At 41.6% G+C, this 21,166-nt stretch overlaps 1 protein-coding gene across 3 annotated transcripts in view; it reads right to left on the bottom strand.

Moving 5' to 3' along the window:
• The window catches only part of LOC311165470 (protein unc-13 homolog B-like), a gene marked incomplete at its 5' end in the record, with an annotated part of 207,766 nt that overhangs the window by 127,138 nt on the left and 59,462 nt on the right, over nt 1–21,166 (bottom strand). For all 3 annotated transcript variants that reach the window (XM_084225440.1, XM_084225439.1, XM_084225441.1), the window contains 2 exons: nt 1,269–1,595; nt 16,623–16,845. In XM_084225440.1, the coding sequence (XP_084081566.1) occupies nt 1,269–1,595; nt 16,623–16,845 (550 nt within the window). The remainder of the gene's footprint in view (nt 1–1,268; nt 1,596–16,622; nt 16,846–21,166) is intronic.

Here is a 21,166-nt window from a genome sequence, read left to right as displayed (position 1 = left end):
AGGTGTAAATCACAAAAACAAACACCTCCTGCCTGCAAAGCACCCATCGCACAGTGCTGACTGTATAAAAGAACCCCATAGATGAGACCAAAACACATCCATGCTACAGGTCTAGCTCAGGTGCACTCTTGGGATCAACACTCACAGCTCAGTTCCATGACTACTCCATGGAGACAGGAGAGCACTGCCAGAGGGTGGAGAGAAAGGGAGACAGTGAGGCAGGAGCATCCAAGTTAGATGCCTAAATTAGCCTGAAATAGACTATGTGAATAACCTTTCCTGTGAACAAATATAGGCCAGCCATTCTGGGACAAGACTCCTGCTGCTCTGTAAGGAAAAGAGGAAAGTGAATCAGAGTTTAAAAACAGTTTAACACTTCTCTCGTCTTGTTTTCCTCTTTTCATCTTTAGTGTAAGGCTTGCCTACACATGAACTCCTGCAGTTAATTCTATCATCCAAGCACAGTGACACCAGCTGTATCCTCCTCCTGTATCTGGGCAGACATCTTCCCATGGATCTAAATGAACCAGATTAAAAAAAAAAATCCCTCATACTTATGAAAGTAAAACCACATCTAGGAGCTGCAATGACTTGATTATCTGAAGGAAAAACGTCACTCCCAAATTTAAGTAGTGAAATTTGAAATTTCTGTAAAACCTGTGCAAAACCCAGTACTCTACTCGCCCAAACTTAGATGAAATACTTTTGAAGCCTGTTTTCAATACTGTTGACAACTTGGAAAGCCAAAGTACAAGGACAAGAAAAGCTCCCACAGTGAGTCAGACCAACATGTCTATTCATGCTGTAATTCTCTACAACCTACAACTACATAAACACTAACTCTTAACAGTGGTAGTCTATGAGAATGGAACTAGTGAAGCTCTAACCATGAAAAAGTAATTCCTGGTTGTTCAAGCTTAAACTTGATCCCACATGAGCAATGGAATCAACTATTTTGGGGCCAGAGTATGTTCATCAAACCAGAAACAGAAGAGCCAGCAAATGAGCTCCAAGGTGGTGTTCCTCTTTATACACACAAAAACCACAGTTTTAACAAGTGTTCCTCTTTGCACACAAGGCAAACAGCTTCACCTTAGCCAACGTCCCCTAAGTAACTGGTCTTCTACAACAGGTATTTCACAGACCAACATCAACTCAGTTGTCAGAAAAGGCTGGAAGAACAAGGTACATAATTTGCCCTGGGAAACAGCAAATAGAAGAATCCTCTTTGAACTAGCTGAAAATAAATTGGTAATAGCTTCACCTACCTAATTTGGATTCCTGCATCAACGTCCTTGGGCTTCTGAAGTTCCAGAGGCAACTGAGCTGCAGAATGGTCTGCAGGTTTTTCCTCAGTTTTGCAGACCTTCTCCTCCTCTCCCTTGCCATGAGGCTCCTCTTGCTCCTTGAGCCACGCCTGACCATCCTTCTGGTAGCTGCTCGAACTGTGGTAAGAGTGATTTGACTGCCTCTCCTGGTGATCATCCTCCTGTTCAGAGCCGTGGGCACTTTCATGGGAATGTTCCAGCTCACTGAGGTGAGAGCTCTCCTGGCTGACATTGCAAGAGGAGCCGTATCTACTACTGCCAGCAGGACTATGAGAGAGTAAGAAAGTCCATCAGAAAAAACAGTGGCTTGAAAAAACACAAAACAACCTGCACATGTAAAAAAACTGAGCAGTACACTAAATATTACTGCAAAGGCATGCTATGAAGTCATACTTAACTATTATATTCTTATGATTATTATGTAAATATAGATTTGTGAACCTCAAAAGTTTGGTTGGCAGCAGAAATACTTGATACACAATCTACCAGCATAAAGACCATATATACTTCTTTTGTATATATGTGTGTGTGTGTGTATATATATATATGCACATACATACATATGTATATATACATTCACATATGCTCTATACACTGGTCTTTGTTGCACCAACTACTGCTTCATCTTACACCAGCTACAAACTGCAGTGAAGATATTCTAATAACCAGAGAGGAATAAGGATGGAAACACAGCAATTCAGAGTGAAAGTGTTTCTGTTTTCTGCAGTTTTGCTGCAGTTGGGGTCTTCATCGCATCTATTTAAGGTGACTGTTGTTAAAAAATAAAGTTACCTTCACTTTTATGTATTAAAAGTTTATGATAAAGTATGTTGCAGTCAAGATAAAGACTGTCAAGACCTGCAACTTAGAACCTTTTACAAAAATGGAAAAATTTTTCATAGAAAAGCCACTCATAGGGGTGTGACCTCTGTGATTCAAGACACCACTTTCAGGATTGAATTCCTAAAATCCTCAAATAAAATACAGCAGATGGAGATTTCTCCTACAGTCAGGAAAACTATGGCCAAGAATTAAGAAACAATCATATTTTTCTCTTGCAATCTTGGAAGAATTTGGAGCCAGGAAGTTCTGTGAGTGCAGAGTTGCAACTGTATAATCAGAGGAACAAGTTTCACTTACATTACACAGAATTATATATATACTTAAACTTAAGTTTAGCAGGCCTCTGTTTTGATTTTTAAGGGCAACTGTAACTTAGCACAAGCACAGACTCAATGCACTCAACGAAATACAGGTATCTTCCTCTAGAAACTTTCATTACTGCATGAAATAAATTTTGCACTGATTTTAGGAAGACCAGGCATTAGAATACTTTCACTGATATTTCTGAAAGTGTTTTAATATATTCAGTAACATGAAGTGAATCTAAGTAGTTCTATAATGTGTCATCAGTAAGTCGAATTTCTCTCTAAAATTTAAAACATTTACCTTGCATTTTGAGAACAAAATGTTCCTCCCTACCAATACATTCTACCTGTTAACTTTTTTCTTAGCAAACACAATATTATTATCACTAAACAAGAGAGCAAAATGAATTGCATGCAGCAGAATTAACACACAAAGGCTATAACTTCTGAAAGGCTAATGAAATTAGCCTACTAAGAACAACTCCTTCAGTTGGACACGTTATAAGAACATGAGAAATTCAATTACACGTACAGAAAAAAAGTGGAAAAAGGGGAAAAATGGTGTAGAGGCTTGTACCTAACTAGTGACTGCAGTTTGCCCTATTATCTGTCACAGCCACCAGTGATATCACAAACACTGACAACAGGGAGGGGATTGGGACTGAGCTACAGACATCAGACACCAAGGACACTCTCTACTGCTGCAGCATTGCATTATAAATGGTCAAATCCCATTTATTATGCCTCATTTGTAACTAGCCTTTTCTGATTCAGTTGTTCCACGCTATGCAGATCTGCAGCCAGTGTGTCAGGATGCAGTACTACTCCATCAGGAGCAGAATCAACCCCAGTTTCGCTCTCCTCAGGCCTCTCTGGCACACACTCCTCTGCTTGATCTTCTTTCTGCAGTTCACCTGAGATCACATTCTGTTGATCTTCCGACTCTTTGTCAAGATCCTCTCCCAGCTCTTTGCTGCATGTATCATCAACAGTGCTTGCACCAGATGGCACTTCAGAACGCTCATTGTCTACAGCGTCAGGCTGCTTTGAAGACAACTTCACTTCTATATCTGCGTCAGTCACTTGATCCGAGACTGCAGATTTTGAGCTTTCTTCTGAACTGACTGTTCCTAACACCTTGTCATCTGGTTTTGACAAAGCCTGTGGTGGTACATGTGGTTCCTTTTTGGCAGAGGTCTCCTTGATGTCTTTTTGCCAGGGAAAGGAGAAATCTAGCTTTTTCCCAAATACTGCTCCTTGGGCACTCTCTGGCTTACTCACCTTTTCTTCACCACCTCCTTCAAACAGAGACATAGAGATTTTCTTAAAACTGGACACGAGGCCCTCATCTGTTCCTGCTTTATTAGCAGAAGGTGGCTGTTGAGAGAAGAATGACCCAAAAGGTTTTCCACTATCAGAAGATGACATAAAGCCGAATTTTGGCAAACTGGGTATGCTTGGTATTTCAAAGACAGGTTTACTACTGCTTGCATCTGGAGCAACATTATTAGCTTTAACCTGTTTCTTCAAGTCAGATTTGGAAGCAATCCCTCCTACAGGCACCCCCTCAATTGTTAAATGTTTTTCCTGTTCAGCAGTTTGCTTTTCTACCTCACTTGTCTTCTCTTCATTCTGCTCAGGCAGATGAACACTGGGCTCATCAGCTGGAGCTGTGGGTTTGCCATCAGTACTAGTGATCAAGTCCTGCTGAACAATACCAGCATTGGCCTGATCCCCTGCAACAGCAGGCTCTGATTCACGTGTAGCACTCTCATCTAACTGGGAAAGGTTTGTGTCTGCCCTATTAGTTTGGGCTTCCATTTCCAGTGTGAGCTCATCAGTAGAGCCAGTGTGAAGGATGTCAGAGGCTGCCTTGTCTGCAGGAGCAGCTTCTTCAGCTACAGCTGAAGGCCCCACAGCTGGTTGGAAAGTCCCTACATCTGCCTGGTCAGTGGCCTCAGTCTGCACTGTATCAGCTGCACCACTGAGATCAGACTGGCATGGCAGAGCATCTACCACCTCAGAGGGTTGTGCTTCACTATCCTGTTGCAGCACCTCAAGGGCTTCATTCTCCCTAGAGACTCCTGTTTCTGGAGTGGCACTCAAAGGCTCCTCTTTAGATGTTTCCAAGCTCTTTTTCTCCTCAGTTTCTGTTTTCATAGGAGACTCTTCTGTGGAGTTCTCTTCTGTTGAAGCAGTTATTACATCCTTCTTCCCAGAGGTAGAGACATCTCTTTTAGACTCTCTGGCTGTAGCTGCATTTTCTGGCTCCCTAGAGTCTTTTGCTGGAACAGACCCAGTGACATCTTTCACACCAGTGCTTTGAGGTTTAGGGGTGGATTTCGGAGGCATCTCTTTTGGAGATTCTTTTGGACCTTTGAAGATGCCAAATATATCATTTGTGAAAGCTGGTGCTGGGCCACTTGGGAGGGATGAGAAACCAAAGAAAGAGGAGCTCCTCTTCTGTGCAGGTGGAGGTGCAGTAGCTTGAGGTTGAGAAAAGAAACCAGAAAATGTTTTAGGTGGTTTCATTTTTGTCATGAAACTTGAAAACATTTCAACTGAAGAATCCAGAACTGATTTATCACTCTCAGGTTCCTTTGGTTTGCTTTGCAAATTAGGTGCCTCTGGCATTTTAGGAGGAACACGTGGCTGTTGTGCCCTCTGTAATCTGTCAGTTTGTTCAGGTACTTTTTGTTCTGGCAACTCATTCTGTACACTTACTTCTTCAGAGACCACTTCATTTTTCAAGTCACTCATATTATTTAAGTCATTTAGACCCTGGGAATCCATCTTATCACCTGAGGCCATGCTATGATCAACCTTTTCAGAAGTTTGCTCTTTGGAAGAATAAGGCTTTTCATCAGTAGGAAATGCAACACTGCTCGTTTTCTCCACATTACCCAAAGCATCTTCTTCTGCCCTTGGGGAAACACTCTGTTGATCCTGAGAACCCTCCTGCACAGCGGGAGTCTGAAGGCAAGGACCAGGAGCAGCCAAGCTGGTTACTGCAGTGTCCTTGGTCTGTGGAAGCTTTTCTGAGCCACTCTCTGCACTGGCCTGTGGAAGCTTTTCTGAGCCACTCTCTGCACTGGCCTGTGGAATCTTCTCTAAGCCACACTCTTCATTGCCCTGTGGAATCTTCTCTAAGCCACACTCTTCATTGCCCTGTGGAATCTTCTCTAAGCCACTCCCTTCATAGGCCTGTGGAAGCTTTCCTAAATCAATGTCTCCACTGGTCTGTGGAAGCTTTTCTAAACCATTCTCTTCAGCTACTGCAGCAATACTTTCTACATTGTCCCCTGCCAGCTTTTCTGATTTATTTTCTGGCATCTTGAGGTCATTAGACGTTTGTTTGCCAGTCACTGCTGCAATAATATCATCAACTTCTTTTTTATTGTCTGCATCTTGTTGCATGGTAGAACTGCTGGTTTTGACACCAGAGTCGGTGAGAACACTTGGCTTCATATGTGGTTTAGCATTCACTGTTTTAGCTGGTTTTGTATTATTCTCCTGTCTAGGAGCAGTTGGTGGCTTGGAATTCACTGGTTTAGTTGTTTTTTCCTGCCCTGGAGTAGTTTGTGGCTTTTCATCCAAAAAGGATGTCAAACTGAAAAAGCTAAAACTAGTACTTCTTTGAGGTACACTCTTTTCAGGAGCTGGACCACTGGAGAAGAAGGAGGGCAGATGAAACAGCCCCTCTGTTTCTTGTTGCTTCCCACCAGCAGGAGCAGCAGCAGGTGCTGAAGGCTTTGGTTCATCTGATCCAGTGAAGAAGGAGAATATGCTCTTACCGGCTGGCTGGGATTTCGGAGCAGTTATATCAGAGAAGCTGAATGGCAAACTGAAACCCGACTCTTTGGGCGTCTGGTCTGGCTTTGGTTTTGCCCGATTAGCTGCGTCTCCTACACGACCTCCCTGTTGCTTTGGTGTGACCGTGGGTGTGCTGCTTTGTTGCCCAACTGGCTGGCCCAGCTGGCTTCCTCTGGGACCTGCATTCACTGGCTTCTGTGAAACATTTCCAGGAGGCACTTTTTTACTCTCAGGAGTCTCATCCATGGCTTTTTTACTTTGTTGTTCCTCTTGTACCCTGGGGCTAAGAGAGACCTGCTTGTCCATGCCTTCTGTTTTCATCTCTTCCTTGGGGGTGGAGGACAGACATGGCATACTGGCACTCTGAAGACCCCCAGTCTTCTCAGGTTTCTGCCTTGGCTCAGTCACAGTTCTGCTGTTGGGTTTTGGCAGAGTTGTAGTACTTGAGGTTGGTTGAGAAGACACAGGCTCCACTTTGAAGAGATCTCCAAGGGATCCAAATAAAGATGAGATGCCAGAGGTTTCCTTCTGTTCTGGCTGTTTCACCTCTTCTGGTTTATTACCTTGCCTCTTCTCCAGTTCTGGTGATGGCTGTGGCACTTTGCTTACTTGTGTTTTAAAGAAATCAAAAAATCCAGAAGATTGGGGTTTGCTGGCAGTTGAGGTTGCAGGAGAATCTTCTCCAAGACTGAACAATTTCAGGGCACTTTTAAATAATGTCTCCTCAGGCTCAGTGGCTGGTTGGCTCGGAGTCGGCTGTGGCTGACTTGGTTCATTAATAGCTGCATGCCTTTCAAGACGCCTGGAAGCTGGAGTTGCTTTAACAGGTCTCTCTTCCCGTGTGGGTCTGCCATCTGCAGCAGTTTGGCTCAGTATAGAAGGAGACCTTGTTAATCCTGTTTTTTTAACATGGATGTTTTCAGTCCGGTGTAATTCTGGCTTTTCATTTCTAGCTGCCTCCAAACTAAGTTCTGATGAAGTATTTCTTCTTGGTTCTGGTGTAACAGGAAACTTCTGTCCAGCTTGTTCTTCATCTAACTTTTTATTTGATGTAAGTGGTAAAACATCAGCCTTATTTTCAGATGATGTTGACCGTGTGTCTGTTCTCTTTGAGGTAGAATCTTCTGCTATCTCAGAGCCAGGGCTTGCAGACTTTCCAATTAGTCCACCCAAAGCAGAAAATAGGGAGCTAACTTTGTTCACTGGTGTTTTCTTATCTTCCTCAGTCTTTTTTGCTTCTGTTACTCTTTCAGTAGATGCTGCAGTTTCTTCAGCTTTAGAAGTAGACTGAAACAGCTGGAATCCAAAGAATCCTGACGACCCACTCCCAGAAGTTGTCACCGGGACAGCCTTACCAACTTCCTTGGTGTGGACTTCCTTACTCAGAGATTTATTGAAAGCTGCCCTGGAATGTATTCTGAGATCAAGGGTTAATGGAGGCTCCTCTGAATGATTCGGGGTTTCCTTCTCAGGTCGGAAATCTACTTTGAGTTTTTGAAGTTTATAACCTGAAAAGTCTAATGGCTGCTCTCTTTGATAATAAATTGACTCCTCAAACATTTGTGAAAAAGTTTCCAAATTCATGTTCATTAGCTGGTCACTCCTCTGCAAAGCTACTGACAAATCCAGGGGTTTATTTGTTGTATAATCATCTAGACACTCTTCTTCAGCAAACCAAAACAGCTCATCTTCACTACCAAGAGGGACTTTGAAACCACAAACAGCAATTGTGCTGTCTTCCAGCACAGCTCTTGGAATGGAATCCATCTGGAAATTGTAATCCCAGCAGTCCATGTAGGAGTAAGTTTCAGGAGCACACACGTAGACATACTGTCCAGTGGGATCAGTGAGCAGGGAATACACATACTGGTTGTCACTGTACATGTAGTATCCACAATCACCATCTTCTGATGGCCACCACACGCCCTGCTCAAGCATCATTATCCACTCCTGATACTCCTGGCTATAGGATGAGTACATTAAGCCTTCATCCACACTTAAAGTGTCTTGGTCAATTAGTGTCCACATTGTTCCATCACAGCCAGAGGAGTAGCTCAAATCCATGGGTAGCTCTTCAAATGAGTAACTGCTGTCTCTTTCAATGGGTGGAAAGTTACTGTAACTTTCATTGAGAGAATTAGCAGTCCATGCATCGTCTTCTTGCAAACAAATATCTTGCAACATTAACTGGTCAAATGATTCATATGATATCGCACTTAAATCTAGACTCTGTCCATCAAAATTGGCATTAGTCTGCCAATCCATCACATTTGCATTCCCATCCTTTTTACAAAGATTCACTACCACATCATTTTCAGGCCAGTCCAAGAACTGAGGGGGCAGAACAGGGTTCTGGTTTAACACATAGTAGACTGGTACTGCTATTCCATGAGTGTCAGCCAGTCCCCCCACTTCATATTCCCATTCAAAGCTAGAATGGCTCCTTGTTTCCTGATAAGCTGAGCGCTGCTCCGTAGGGTTATAGCTTTTATTAGTCAAATTGAGAGATTCATTTGATCCTTTGTTTAAAGGAGGTGGAAGAATTTTAGAGTCTGCATCCTGGTGAGGAATATTTACAGGCTTACTATTTACAGGCTTTCCAGACAAGTCCTGTACATTGGCTTGCAGATTTAGGGCCTCAGGGAGCACAGGATGTCCACTGTGGGGAAGATGAGTCTCAGTTGTTTCCTTTACTCTCGCACTGGATAGCTGGTCAATAGTGGAAGATTCCACTCTTTTCACATTATCCTGCTTCTCCTTTGGATTTGGCAGCAGATTTTTTAAGAAGCTGGAAGCTTCCTGCTTTTCTCCAATGCTGCTTTGACTGTCAGAAGCCATTCCTGAATTACTGGGTTTTGTCTCTAAGCTAGTGTCCTCACCTCTATCAAAAAGCTTCATGAAGCCCAAAGAATTTGGTTTTGTCTTCTCTTGCTTACATTCAGACAAGTTTTCACTTGAGGCAAACCTAAATAAGCCAGAAAATAATCCAGGAGAAGTGGTTTTCTGGCTATCACCCTCACTTTTAGCAGTTGAATCTTGATTATTGGCTGTATTTTCTTTTGAAGGAATGTGAAGAAAGCCAGAAAGAAAACCTGTTGTGTGCTTCTTCTGAGTATCATCTGCACTTAGTGCTTCTGGCCCTTTGGCTGAAGAGGTGGATTCAACAGAGCCTTTCCTTAAGTCTGCTGCATTTACTCCCTCTTTCATCAGTCCTCCTTTTACATTTCTAGGTTCTTCTTGAGTACTCTTAGATTTCTGCTGCTCTTCTTTGGCCTTAAGGGTAGCAGAGGCACTATCCTGGTGTTTTTCTCTGTTTACATGGCCAGTAGATAGATTTTCTTTAGTCATGTTTCTTCTTTGTAAAAGTTCTTCCTTATTATCTGATAAATTTGGAACGGAGCTAGATTTTATTGAAACCGAATTTCCTGAATTACTGTTTCTGCCTTCATGCAGGGAACTGCCACTAGAACCCTGATGACTTTTTTGGTGCTGTGTAGGTGCTAGATTTTCTGCAGAAGAAAATTTAAATAATGAGGACATAAAGCCTCCCTTCTCATTCCTCTGTTCCTGCTTTGCTGATGAACCCAGCCCACTGATAAAAGGAAGTTTTCCAGTGAAAGGAAATGAGTGCTCTTCCTTTGATGAACTATTTTGTTTTATATCCTCCTCAGACTTATGGTCTTTAAAATGTTCAGACATACTTTCTTTCTTCTGTTGTTCAGCAGAAGGAAGCAACAATTGACTGAAAGACTTTTTGAGTGGACTAAAAAAGCTTTCAGATGCTGTACCCTGATCTTGAGGCTCTGACTTAGGTTCCACATTATCTCTGTTTTGCTTCTTTGCCAGTCCATGGCCTGCAGGATGCTGATCCTCTGACTGATTTGCAGGAGGCTGGTCCTTGGCCGTGGGCACACCCTCTAGCAAAGTGGGACCTGGCTGACTTGTAATAGGATGCAAATCTGGTTGCTTCTGTGGCATGTCCGGCTGCTTGGGAGCCAAGAGACCATCAAGATTGGCTTTCAGACTGAAGGAACTGACTGAGTTTGTTAGCCTGCCAAAGATGGAAGACACAGAAGTGCTACTTGCATTTACCTCTGCCTCACTTCTGGTCTCATTTTTCTGTGCCTCTGGAACACTGCTGCTGGTCTTGGCTGACATCTGTCCAGATGGTGCTTCGATCTTTTTTGCCTCCTCAGCTTTCACAGCATGGCTGTCCTTGGTGTGCTCCTCTTTTGTGACTTCTTGTTTTGGCACTTCCTTCTCAGAGAAGATCTTTAAAGGATTAAACATGCCTAGAACTGAATTCACAACTGAATGCTGGTTCTGCTGACTGTCGGCAGAATTTCCTTGTGTTTGCTGGGGAGGATGTGCTGCAGAAGCCTTACTGTCTGTCTCAGTGGTTTCTGGCTTGTTGGAGTTTGTGTTCTGGGCTCTTTTATCACTGCTCACCTGGGATGGTAGCAAAGACTGAATGGAGAACTTGGTGTCAGATTTACTATCTGCCGCCCCTCCAGAAGCAGAACTCTCACTTTTAGCCTTACCCGTAAATACGTTCAAGATTCCACCTTCTGATGAGTTTTTGTTTTCTGTATTCTCTGGAGTGGAAGAGACAAGTTTTTCAACAGACGCTGTGAGATGCTTTGTGCTTGACCCCACCTTCTCTGTGAAAGAGCTGAAGAGGGAATTCACTGTATTTTTCACACCTGACAAGTCCGGAAGAGATTCAGATTTGCTTTTGGTACTCTCCTCTGCAGCAAGATGCTTGGTCTGCTCAGATTTTTTAGCTTCTGCTGAATTATCAGCATTATCCTGCTTCAGTGGCAGATTTTCAACTTTTTTTTTTGTTTCTGGCAACGTACCAAATTTGCTGATTTCTTCCTCCTTTTCAGCCAAATATTCAGAGACTGATTCTACCAGACACTGAAGTTCATCCATTGTGTCTATGTACTCCTCATTGGGTTCTTCAACAGGTGACAGTGTTAAGTCTTGCACAGGATGATCACGCTTGCTCTCTTTAGTTTTATGTTTTTTATCAGAGCTATCTTTTGACTGGGAGCCCATATTTGCAGGGAAATTAGCAGTTATGTTTCTCAAATGGCTGATGTCAGAATCATACCATCTTCTTGAAAGTTCCCCCATTTCCTCGTCTGAAACAGGAGAGTACTGGAACTCATCAGAAGCACTGCTGTCAAATTCCTCAAGGACATCGACAGGCACAAAAGTGTTCTCTAGAATCCTCATGTGTTTCATGTCCTCAGTGTTACACAGGTGAAATGAGTCCTCATGGTTCATCCCCTGCTTGTTGGGCAACTTGCCACTTTTAACCATTAACCCATTTTTGTATGGTCGCAGGACTGGATAAGCAGGCAAGCCCTTACCTTCAGAGTTCCTGGTATATTTTCTAACTCTATCATATACTGGGAAATCATCAACGGGTTCAGAATCAGCTGCCACACCATTGAAATAAATTGTTTTCTCCCCAGGAAACTGCAGACTTCCGTTTCTTTGCAGGCTTATTCGTTCTCTCTCTTCAAAATTGTATCGCGGTTTCTTTTTCCTTCTTCTATCAATTGTATCATATTCCTGAGGATATCTAGGGACATCTATAGACCCTGACTCCAGACACACATTTTGGCAGTACCTTGATCTTTCACAGTGATTTAAATTTTCTCTTCTTGAGAGAGTTTGTATCTTTTTCACATTTTTCTCATGCCAACTTCTAGTTTTATGAGTTTTTTCTAAGAAATCCTCTATTAACAGTTTTCCTAGCTCTTCATAGTTACTGTCCTGTTCTTCTTCTCCATCTTCAATGTCAAATGGAATGATCCTGACTCTTTCATTTCTAGCTAGAGATCCTTGTCTAAGATAAGAAATAAAGGGAGTGGGAGGGAAAGGAAGAGAGGCAGCAAAAAAATAGGAAGGGAAAAACAACAGTTTTAAAAAAAGCTATAGGAAGGAGAGAAAAAATAGTAATGGAAAAACATGCATTAAATAAATGAAAATTAAAATCAGAAACATTCAGAAATAACAAAATTGAAAACCTTCCAATCTACCACCATTACACTTCAATCAAATAGTCAAAAAAAGCAGCATGGGTTGTGAGATTCCATCAGTTATGTCTGCACAAAATTTAGAAATGCCTTTTTGAGGGAGAACAGCTTTTTGTGATCAAGTGAGGGCACACAGCCTTGGCTGTACCAGTATTCTGCTGTTGCTTTTTTAGGCATGCTGAAAAGAAGTCACTTATTGCAGCAACAGGACTACTTTGAGATGCAGTGCCCACGCGCATCATTCCACTATGCTGCGCCTGCATTTTGGTCACCCTGGGCTGCAGACTTTGCTTTAGCAGTACTCATAAAGCCTTCAGGGACCCTCTGTCTCCCAGGGATGGCATCAGAGCAGAGATTTCATCTGGACTTAGGAGTCACTAGACCCCAGGCAAGTGAGGACAGGAGACAAAATGTAAACCATGGGCATGAGCAACAAGAGGAGTTTCAGCTATTTCACCATTCCTCTTTGCTGGGAGAGCTCTTGCTGCAGGTAAAGGCCTCAAGGTGCCCCTACCAACACAAAATTAAGATTCTCAGAGCTGTTACTGGATCAGAAGGAAAAACAAAACACTGGTGTTGGATATTAGCCCATCATATGCCTCAGATGATTTTCATGATCTGCATTTCCCATTTATAATGCATCTGAAAAGATCCAACAATTTATAATTGTCCATTGTGGGAGAATGGATTAAGCTGTGAAACAATCTGATGCTTCCTAGAAACCCAAGTAAATGACCCTTGGGATTTTGGGATTAATTCTTATCCCTTGGTCAGCAGGATTATCTCAATCATTCAACAGCCCCAAGGGTAGTAGCAAGGAAACTTCTTCTTCATCTAAACCTCACAAGGACAGCTTCTACATACAAACAAACAAATCTACATACGAACAAACAGGTAGAAAGTGGATGTAAAAACATCAATATGATCATCTGAAAGATGCAGCTTTGCCTCACATCATCCATTGCTGAGAAGTGAGGAGCATAAGGGCATGTGTGTCCCTGACCTCCTAGTGCCAGAGAAAGGAAAAGACAACAGGCATTTTATGGATACTGCTAATCCAAGAGTCTTCACCATGAGAGCTGCACGGAGCATGCCAACATAGGATACAGATAGGATAGTCCTGAAAGAGAGATGTGTCATTGCATTTTCTACTGCTGCTGTAGCGCTGCATTTCCAACAGTACTAGCTACCTTACACTAACTGGAAAGATGCTCATTACTTTAAATGAATCCTGTTATGTACACAGTTTAGAACACTTATTACACTTCTTGCTCTATTTTAAGCCAGTAAATGAAATAATTTTCTTTCAAAAGATTCCCAGGGCCACCATAGTTACTGGATCAAGCCCTTCCAGGACTCAGCTGAAGGCAATGGGTGCTACATGAATGTCTGAAGAGCCATTATCTGTAAATGCTGAACTGAAAAAATGGACTAATTTAGGCATAAAGAAAATTACTTTTCTTTCTAATCTTTCTAAATTTTTTTTCTTTTTTTCTTTTCCTGTTGTATGTGTTTCCTCTGCTCTATTACAAAGCATCCCTTTTATTAGCAATAATGATGAGAAACCCAACACAAGAGAGGAGAAAAAGACATCAGCCCAGCATTTAAATACTACAGATTTAAAAAACAGCTGAGGCAAACAGCGAGTATCAGTTGAACAAGAACACTTCAAAGCAGCAACACTGGGGAGACAGGCAGAGAGGTGCAGAGAGGGTAACCCACTCATCTGATAGATCTAAAGACTCAGATATGGACTCTCATAGTGGAATCTATGCTATCATACTGAGTAAGACTAGGGAGGTATGGAGGACAAACAGTTAAAGAAAATGAGCATTGCAAAGAAAAGTTAGTGCTTAAACAAAAAAACAAACCAAAACAAACCAACAAATAAACCAAACCAACAAACAAAAAACAAACCAAAACTCAAACAAACAAACAAAAAAAAACCCCACAAACCAAAACTGAGGGAAAGATGTCTGCTCTTCTGAAGCCAAGCTGGTTGCTGGCAGCAAAACACACTCCAAGGACACATAAAAATATTGCTTGTCATCCTTAGGAGAGGTTGGAAGAAAATACATTACTTCAATCAAAGGAATATGATCACGTGTAACAGCTAATAAAGAGAAGCAGAACTTTTTCATCCAAACCCAAATATTGTAAGAAAAAAACGCAGGGGCTAGAACAAACAGCTCCAACTGAGGCATTTTGGAATTGACAACCTTCTGCACAGTTCAAGACACATTTCAGCAGGTTCTTGTCTGGTTCTTCTGGGTCTGCCGAGGAGAGCCTCCTACAAGCCTCATTTTCACTGCAAGCATCAGCTGCTGTCTGCCAGGAACACTGATTTCATCAGGTGACTGCCTGGCACACAGCACTGAGAACTGCTAGGAACAAAAGTCAAATACAATTTGTTCCTGCAATACTCCGCTACAACTTTGTTTTGAAAATATTTCAGATCTACCCACATGCTTCTTTTCAGCCAGCTTGTTAGAAATACCTTTCTGGTAAGTAAGAGAATCCCACATAGCCTCTTTAGAAAGCTTATTTGCATATTTTATGTTATAAAATTAAATATGTAGCAAAGAATCTTGTTGGGCATGTGGAAAATGCACATGGGAACAGGAACGCTCAGATCACCACTGAGGATCTGCATTTCTGGACTGGAAGTCATTTTAGACCATAGCAAACTACAAAGCTCACAGTTTCCAAGTAAATTTTATCAGTCCAGATCCTTTCACACCAATACCTTAAGGAAATCGAGGGAAAAAAAAGAAATACATTCCAGCTTGGTATTCTCTAAAAATTCAAATGAGCAGTGGTTCTTTGGAAGGTCTTAAAAAACACCTTTATCTTTTAGATACAGATAGAAATTCACATATACACTGACTCCAAGCAAAGTGAGCCATGAAAAAATACCTGTATTGTCAACACCATTCCAAGAAATCACACAACTCCAAATATATGCTGCCAGCACTGGCTTCCCCTGACTGGGGGGCCAACATCACTGTTCAGCTCAGCTTTTCCAGAAAGAAAAAGCCTCAGCTCATCTCCTCACTTAGATCTTCGGCAATTTTACCACAGCAGCACAGACTCACATGGGAAAGGGAATAACTTCCTTATATACAAGACATTTAATGAACTAGGAATAGAGCACTAGGAATGACACATCACACTGCAGTAAATGCATTTTGTTGGCACATTTGCTTCAATTCTTGAAACCTCAGTAACAGTAACAACATTAGATGTTACCATTAAACTTCACCCTTTACCTTAATGATCATACATCAAGAGGGGCAAAACTTAGCCTCAGACACCCAAGACAATAACTGAATTTAGGCTCAGACTTCAGAAAACAAGAACATTCCCACCAAGGGAGATAAGGTAGAAAAGAATCAGCAATAATACAAATAAAACTCTGCACCTCTAACTGTGATAGTGCTTAAGCAGCTGCCTCTTCCTTCCTCACCAAAGGCAGAAGTAGCAGCTTAGCCTGCTCTACAGAACCACTCTTAGCAAGCTGACCAAAATTAGCAGCACTGTCCAAAGTCTTCCGCTTTCACCTTGCACAACTAGTTCTAGCTCACAGCCATCAATCCTGGTAAGTTAGTGCTGCAATGCTCAATACTTCAACAAGTTAAAAACACTTGTGAAACTACTGATTTATGGTAAAAAAAAAATTCAGAGCAAACAAACTATCTTTCATACAGCTGAAAGTAAATCTAAAGAAAAAGAACACCATTCAACAGTGTCATATGGTAATAGGAACATAAGGAAAAAAAAACCCCAACAACTAATCTGTTACAGACTTTCTTCTTGAATATATTGTTTTGGCAGATCTTATAGAACTGGAGCTAATCCAGAAGAGAAAATAAATCTGCATCAAGAAAGAAGCTCCCAATAGGATAACTTTGCTAGGATGTGTTTCACTGCCTACTAGGATGCTTTTCACTGCCTAGAGAGGCACACCTACACCATGGTACCAGAACAAGCAACTACTCTAGCCTTCAGTGAGTAAGGGGAAAGTACAACCAAGAGCAAATGACCTGAAGTTGAGCATATCTGTTAAAGGTAACTCCCTAAACTGCCAGATCTGGTGTAACACATAGCCTCACGGGTTTTTCCTGGCTCACAGCAGAATCCCAGGGTCAACAACATACGTAACACGTTCCTACCAGAAGACTTTTAGAGCCCTTGATCTGCCCTCTCCTGCCAGCTCAGTACCCTCATGGTCTGCAGTGGAAAAACAACAGGGAAAGGAGAGCTACCCATAAGACAGCACTCACCTGGCAACCACATGCTCCCGATAATCCAGATCATAATTGTGGAGGGAGTCGGCACAGGAATCCCGCAGGATTCCCTGCTGATGCAGGCGAGCTGGGCCCGTGAACTGGTGCACAGAGGCGTTGGGCTGCACGGTGCTGTGGTACGGAGGGGGAACGCTGCTGCTTGTCTCACTGCGGTAGTCGCTGTCCCGGTCATCCACGGCACTGTCAGCATCTTCAAAGGCTAAGAGACAAAAGCAGTTTAAGGGCACAGCTCTCTCAAGTTGCCTTGCTGGGACAGTGGAGCCCGTTTAGTTTTGGAAGAACGACCAAAAAACCACTATTTCTGCTGTGGCTGTATTTCCACCTGGGAGCTGGCTATAACCTTCAGTTCTCTCAAGTGCGTAACAAGGAACTGCAGTGATTAGATCCACACCCTCCTTTCCCCTTCCTATTACAGTTTATTTTTCTTTAATCATTACTAATAGGCAGATTAAAACATCTTTATTTAAAACAAAACACCCCCCCTGAACAAAAAAATAACCAAACAACAATAAAAAAACCCCAGCACCCAAAATTTCAGGTACTCTGCAGCTGCCAAAATAAACCTTAAGATATTCAAAAAGAAAAAAAAACCACAAACAAAAAAACACTTTGTGGAAAGGAGCTCTTTCTGAAAACTTTTCAGCCTTTAAGCTGTAATACTGTCCTTTCTTCTCAGCATTCCTAACCAGAACTTTGCGGTTCTGGATTTTTTTATTGCCTTTTTTTTGGAAGTATTAGTTTAAGTTAAGAGAAATTAATGGAAAGTACTCAGTAGGAAAATCAGAAGAACTGGAGAACTGGGAGAGCAGTTCCGCCTATAAACAATTACATATTACACTACTTCTTATAGGAGGAAATTGCTACATTTAACACATAAAGGTAAATTTGCTTAAGCATAGTACTTAACACTAACAATAACCTTCACAAATGAAAAAGCTCCTTTCCAGTGAGTCCCTCTCCCTGCAGAAACACTTCTGCTTGGTAATCCTTCAGGAAAGGAGAATGACAAGTTATAGTGAGGTAAGGTACGAAAAATATATGGCTGTGTGTGGCTGTGCAGGATGCAAGGTTATCTTTGCAAACTTAAAGTGAAACACACACACACCATAAGGAAGTGGAGTGCACCATTAACATGCTTGAAATAAAAGAAAATAAGGATCAGCCATTATTCATTCTCTCTGCCACCAAGTCTGTCTAAAAAGGACAATCAAATTAAAGCACTCTCTGGCAGGTAATCCAGTGGTATGTGTCCTACACAGTCATTCATCATGAGGCTGAACAATAAAGTGAAAGTGCTCTTTACATGCCAGATCCTTAAAGAACCCTGCATTTAAGAGCTGAAATTCCAAGCAGATAGAATGCAGCATCAAGGAACCCACTTTTCTTCCACGGGTGCTTCCCATACCCCTAACTCAATTTCCATTTTTTTAAACTGAGGTAAAATTTGTTCTTGCTGATCTTTTCAGTTCCTTCACAACATTGTAAGATAAGTACTCTAAAGTGGATGGAAAAGGAGAAAAGAAGAGCAGCAGTAAACACCTGCAAAATATGGGCCACTTGAAAAGCCCTGCTCTACACTCTTAAGTGAAACCAATTCAATTTGATTGTCCACACCAAAAATGGAGTTAAGCCTCCTGCCTTTTAGTAGTTTAAATGCTGCAGGGCTCTTGTCAGTCTCTAGTCAATTGAATAGAAATGAGTATCAATCATATGCTGCCGTATTCAGCTTTATGAAAAGCACAGTGTCCATCAATTTTATCCCAGCTCAGTGCTTAGGAAAAATATTCAATATTTACTACACAGAAATGCTTTCATATGCCAAACCCCACTGAGGAGCACCAAACCACCCGCCTTTGGATCAAAGGCCAATCTATTTGTCAATCACAAGGCTTACATTGACCTCACAAGAATAACAAGCTATTACTCAGCTGAGCAATGTCATTGTTATTGCTCAACATTTGAGCCATTGCCATCTAAGGAACAATAATTACTTCTACTGGACAGAAAACACACTGCTCCAAAGTATCTTTTAATGCCTCACTTTGCTGCTCAACTAATTTCTTCATAACTGTCATTTAAGGTAAAGCCTAAGTAACTATGGTATGATGGAAAGTTCTTCAGCTGTGGCTCCATAATCATCACGACACTTGAAGATGCTGAAGGCAGTCTAATTTAGATACAAGTTTAAGATCTGGTAAAAGTCACCAGACCAACAGCTTTAGGGATAAACAACTTAGCTAGCCTCAAATGTATAACAAAAAATACAAACCAGTAGAAAAATTATCTGGGTGAAAAAAGCTGAATCCAGTGACTCACTAATACTGGGAGTGCAAAGACACAGTTATGTCTATTAGGAAGCAGAACACTGCTTCTATGGATCAGCAACTCTGAACAGCTGACAGGCTCAGAGAATTCCAAATGAATCAGACTGTTGCAGAAGCACTATCTGGATTTGTTCGCCAGTCATCGTATCTCACCTCTGCACTATCAAACAAAGATTTCTGACACAAACCACAGCATCTCTAAGCAACATCCCAAAATAGCTGATTAGCATAAATTTCAATCAAACATTTAGAGCATATACGTTAATAAAAGCTAACACCAGAATTTCTCAGAGTTCTTACTGGTTTCTAGCAGCAGGAAGTCTCTTTGAGGTCATGACACAAAATGCCTCCCTGAGGCATTTTAAAGGATGCAAGGCTCCATGAGGCAGGAACATGTTTTTTCTCTGATGTATGCCCCATGAACCTAACAGCATCCACAAATGTTAATACCAGACAGAAATCTTCAACTCATAAATAAGAGTGAACTCAAAAAACTCTAAGTCATGCTGAACTGCAACTACCCTATGAGCACTCTCACTTTATTTAACAGAAGTGTTCTCAAACAAAGACATTGCTCAGCCTGATCAAAAGCATTAAAACCTGGCCCATATGTGGCTTACAGCACACATTTCCTTTGCAAGAAAGTGTTTTCTGAAATGTCAACATATAATGATGATCCCATTCATTAACATACTTGATGCTTAAATTTTAATTAAGAGACTGACAAGAATTTGCAGAAGTGGCTTTGGGGATGCAGTGCCCCTTCAAATGGAGTCATTACAGCCCGTGTTTCAGCAAAATATGCCTCATAACACACATGGTGTAATAAATTCAAGTTGTTTTCTTCAAACAGGTGATAAAACAAGTCTTCTATAAGCTGAGTTGGAGCTTAGCCTCAGTCTCGGAAGATCAGTAAAATTGGTAACAAGACACATAACAATAAACATAAAAAGACAGTAATTTTTTTACCCCAGTTTGAGAAATTTCACATATACCAAAGAGCTGTCAAGGGATGAAAATGGTTTCTTTGTCACTGGACCTACTGAGTAGAGAGCTGTGGGTAAGGCTGAAGGGCAGGACAGAAGCATGCTGTTCATGTTTCATTACTGAATATTCATGCATATAGGGAGCATAAGAAGAAAACCCATTGGGGCAGTCACAACACACAGTAGGATTTCACAGAATGGGGAAAATCAAGGAAGGAGATACCTTCTATGACTCTTTTTCCTCCCCCTAACTCCCACCCCCAGAAGTTATAACATGAGTGCTGCAGGGTAGAACACATACAGTTTTTAATATCTTGACCTCAAAACCACTTTGACAGTCCTGCTACGCCAGCTCAACTAGGCTGCTTTAGCCTCTGGCAGCCTTCTTTAAATCAAACTTCAGGACAGGAAGGAAAGCCAGCAGCAAAATTATTAGAGGTGGCTGGATGAATGCACTCGAAGAAGTGGTTTTGCCTGGTTTAAGGTCCCAAGGCGGAGCAGGAGCTCCTCTCAAAACATACTTAGTTGAAATTGCCTCCTGCTTTTCTAGCACAGTGTGTCATCAGCCCCTGGGAGCTGATGTCCAGTCCCCCAAGCCTAGTTATCCTCTACAAACTTGAGCAAAATCTTGGACAAAAGCAAAACCCTCATTAATTCTCCAAAGCAAGCACTGAGCTTTTCACAGCTTTTGTCTATTTTAATAATGGCAGAAGAAAATAAAGTGTACTAACTGAAGGAATAACTTCCAGGTCAGCAAAAATCTCTACCAGCTCTACGCCATGGGCCTTGCAATTAATTCACCTTCCCCTCCCGTCATCCATTTAAACTTCTTTTCATCATAGCCGCCAACTGCTTCTTTCTTTAAGTCTCAGATCCCACTGCACCATCATCTACTGAACCACTGGTCACTTCTGACAAATACACTTTCTAAAATCTTATAACAAAATGCATACTAGTGGAAAGAGAACTACTGAAGTAAGAATGAAGGAAACAATCTCAAAAGGACCTAAGACTGATTTTTGAGGCCCTTCTCTATCTTTTTTATGCTAAAACTGCCTAGATTTTGAGAAATTATTTAAATGGAACTTTGCAGGTCATTAGTTCATTTGTATTGCCCTCACAGCTTAAAAGTACATTAGAAATTTGCATATTTTTAAGACAGTATGTTTGCAATACTAAGTCTCCAGTTTAAGAGCTTTCATAATCCTAT

Source organism: Fringilla coelebs (genome assembly GCF_963513975.1).
Source record: "Fringilla coelebs genome assembly, chromosome: Z".
NCBI lineage: Eukaryota > Metazoa > Chordata > Aves > Passeriformes > Fringillidae > Fringilla > Fringilla coelebs.
This window is presented reverse-complemented; position numbering and strand designations above follow the sequence as displayed.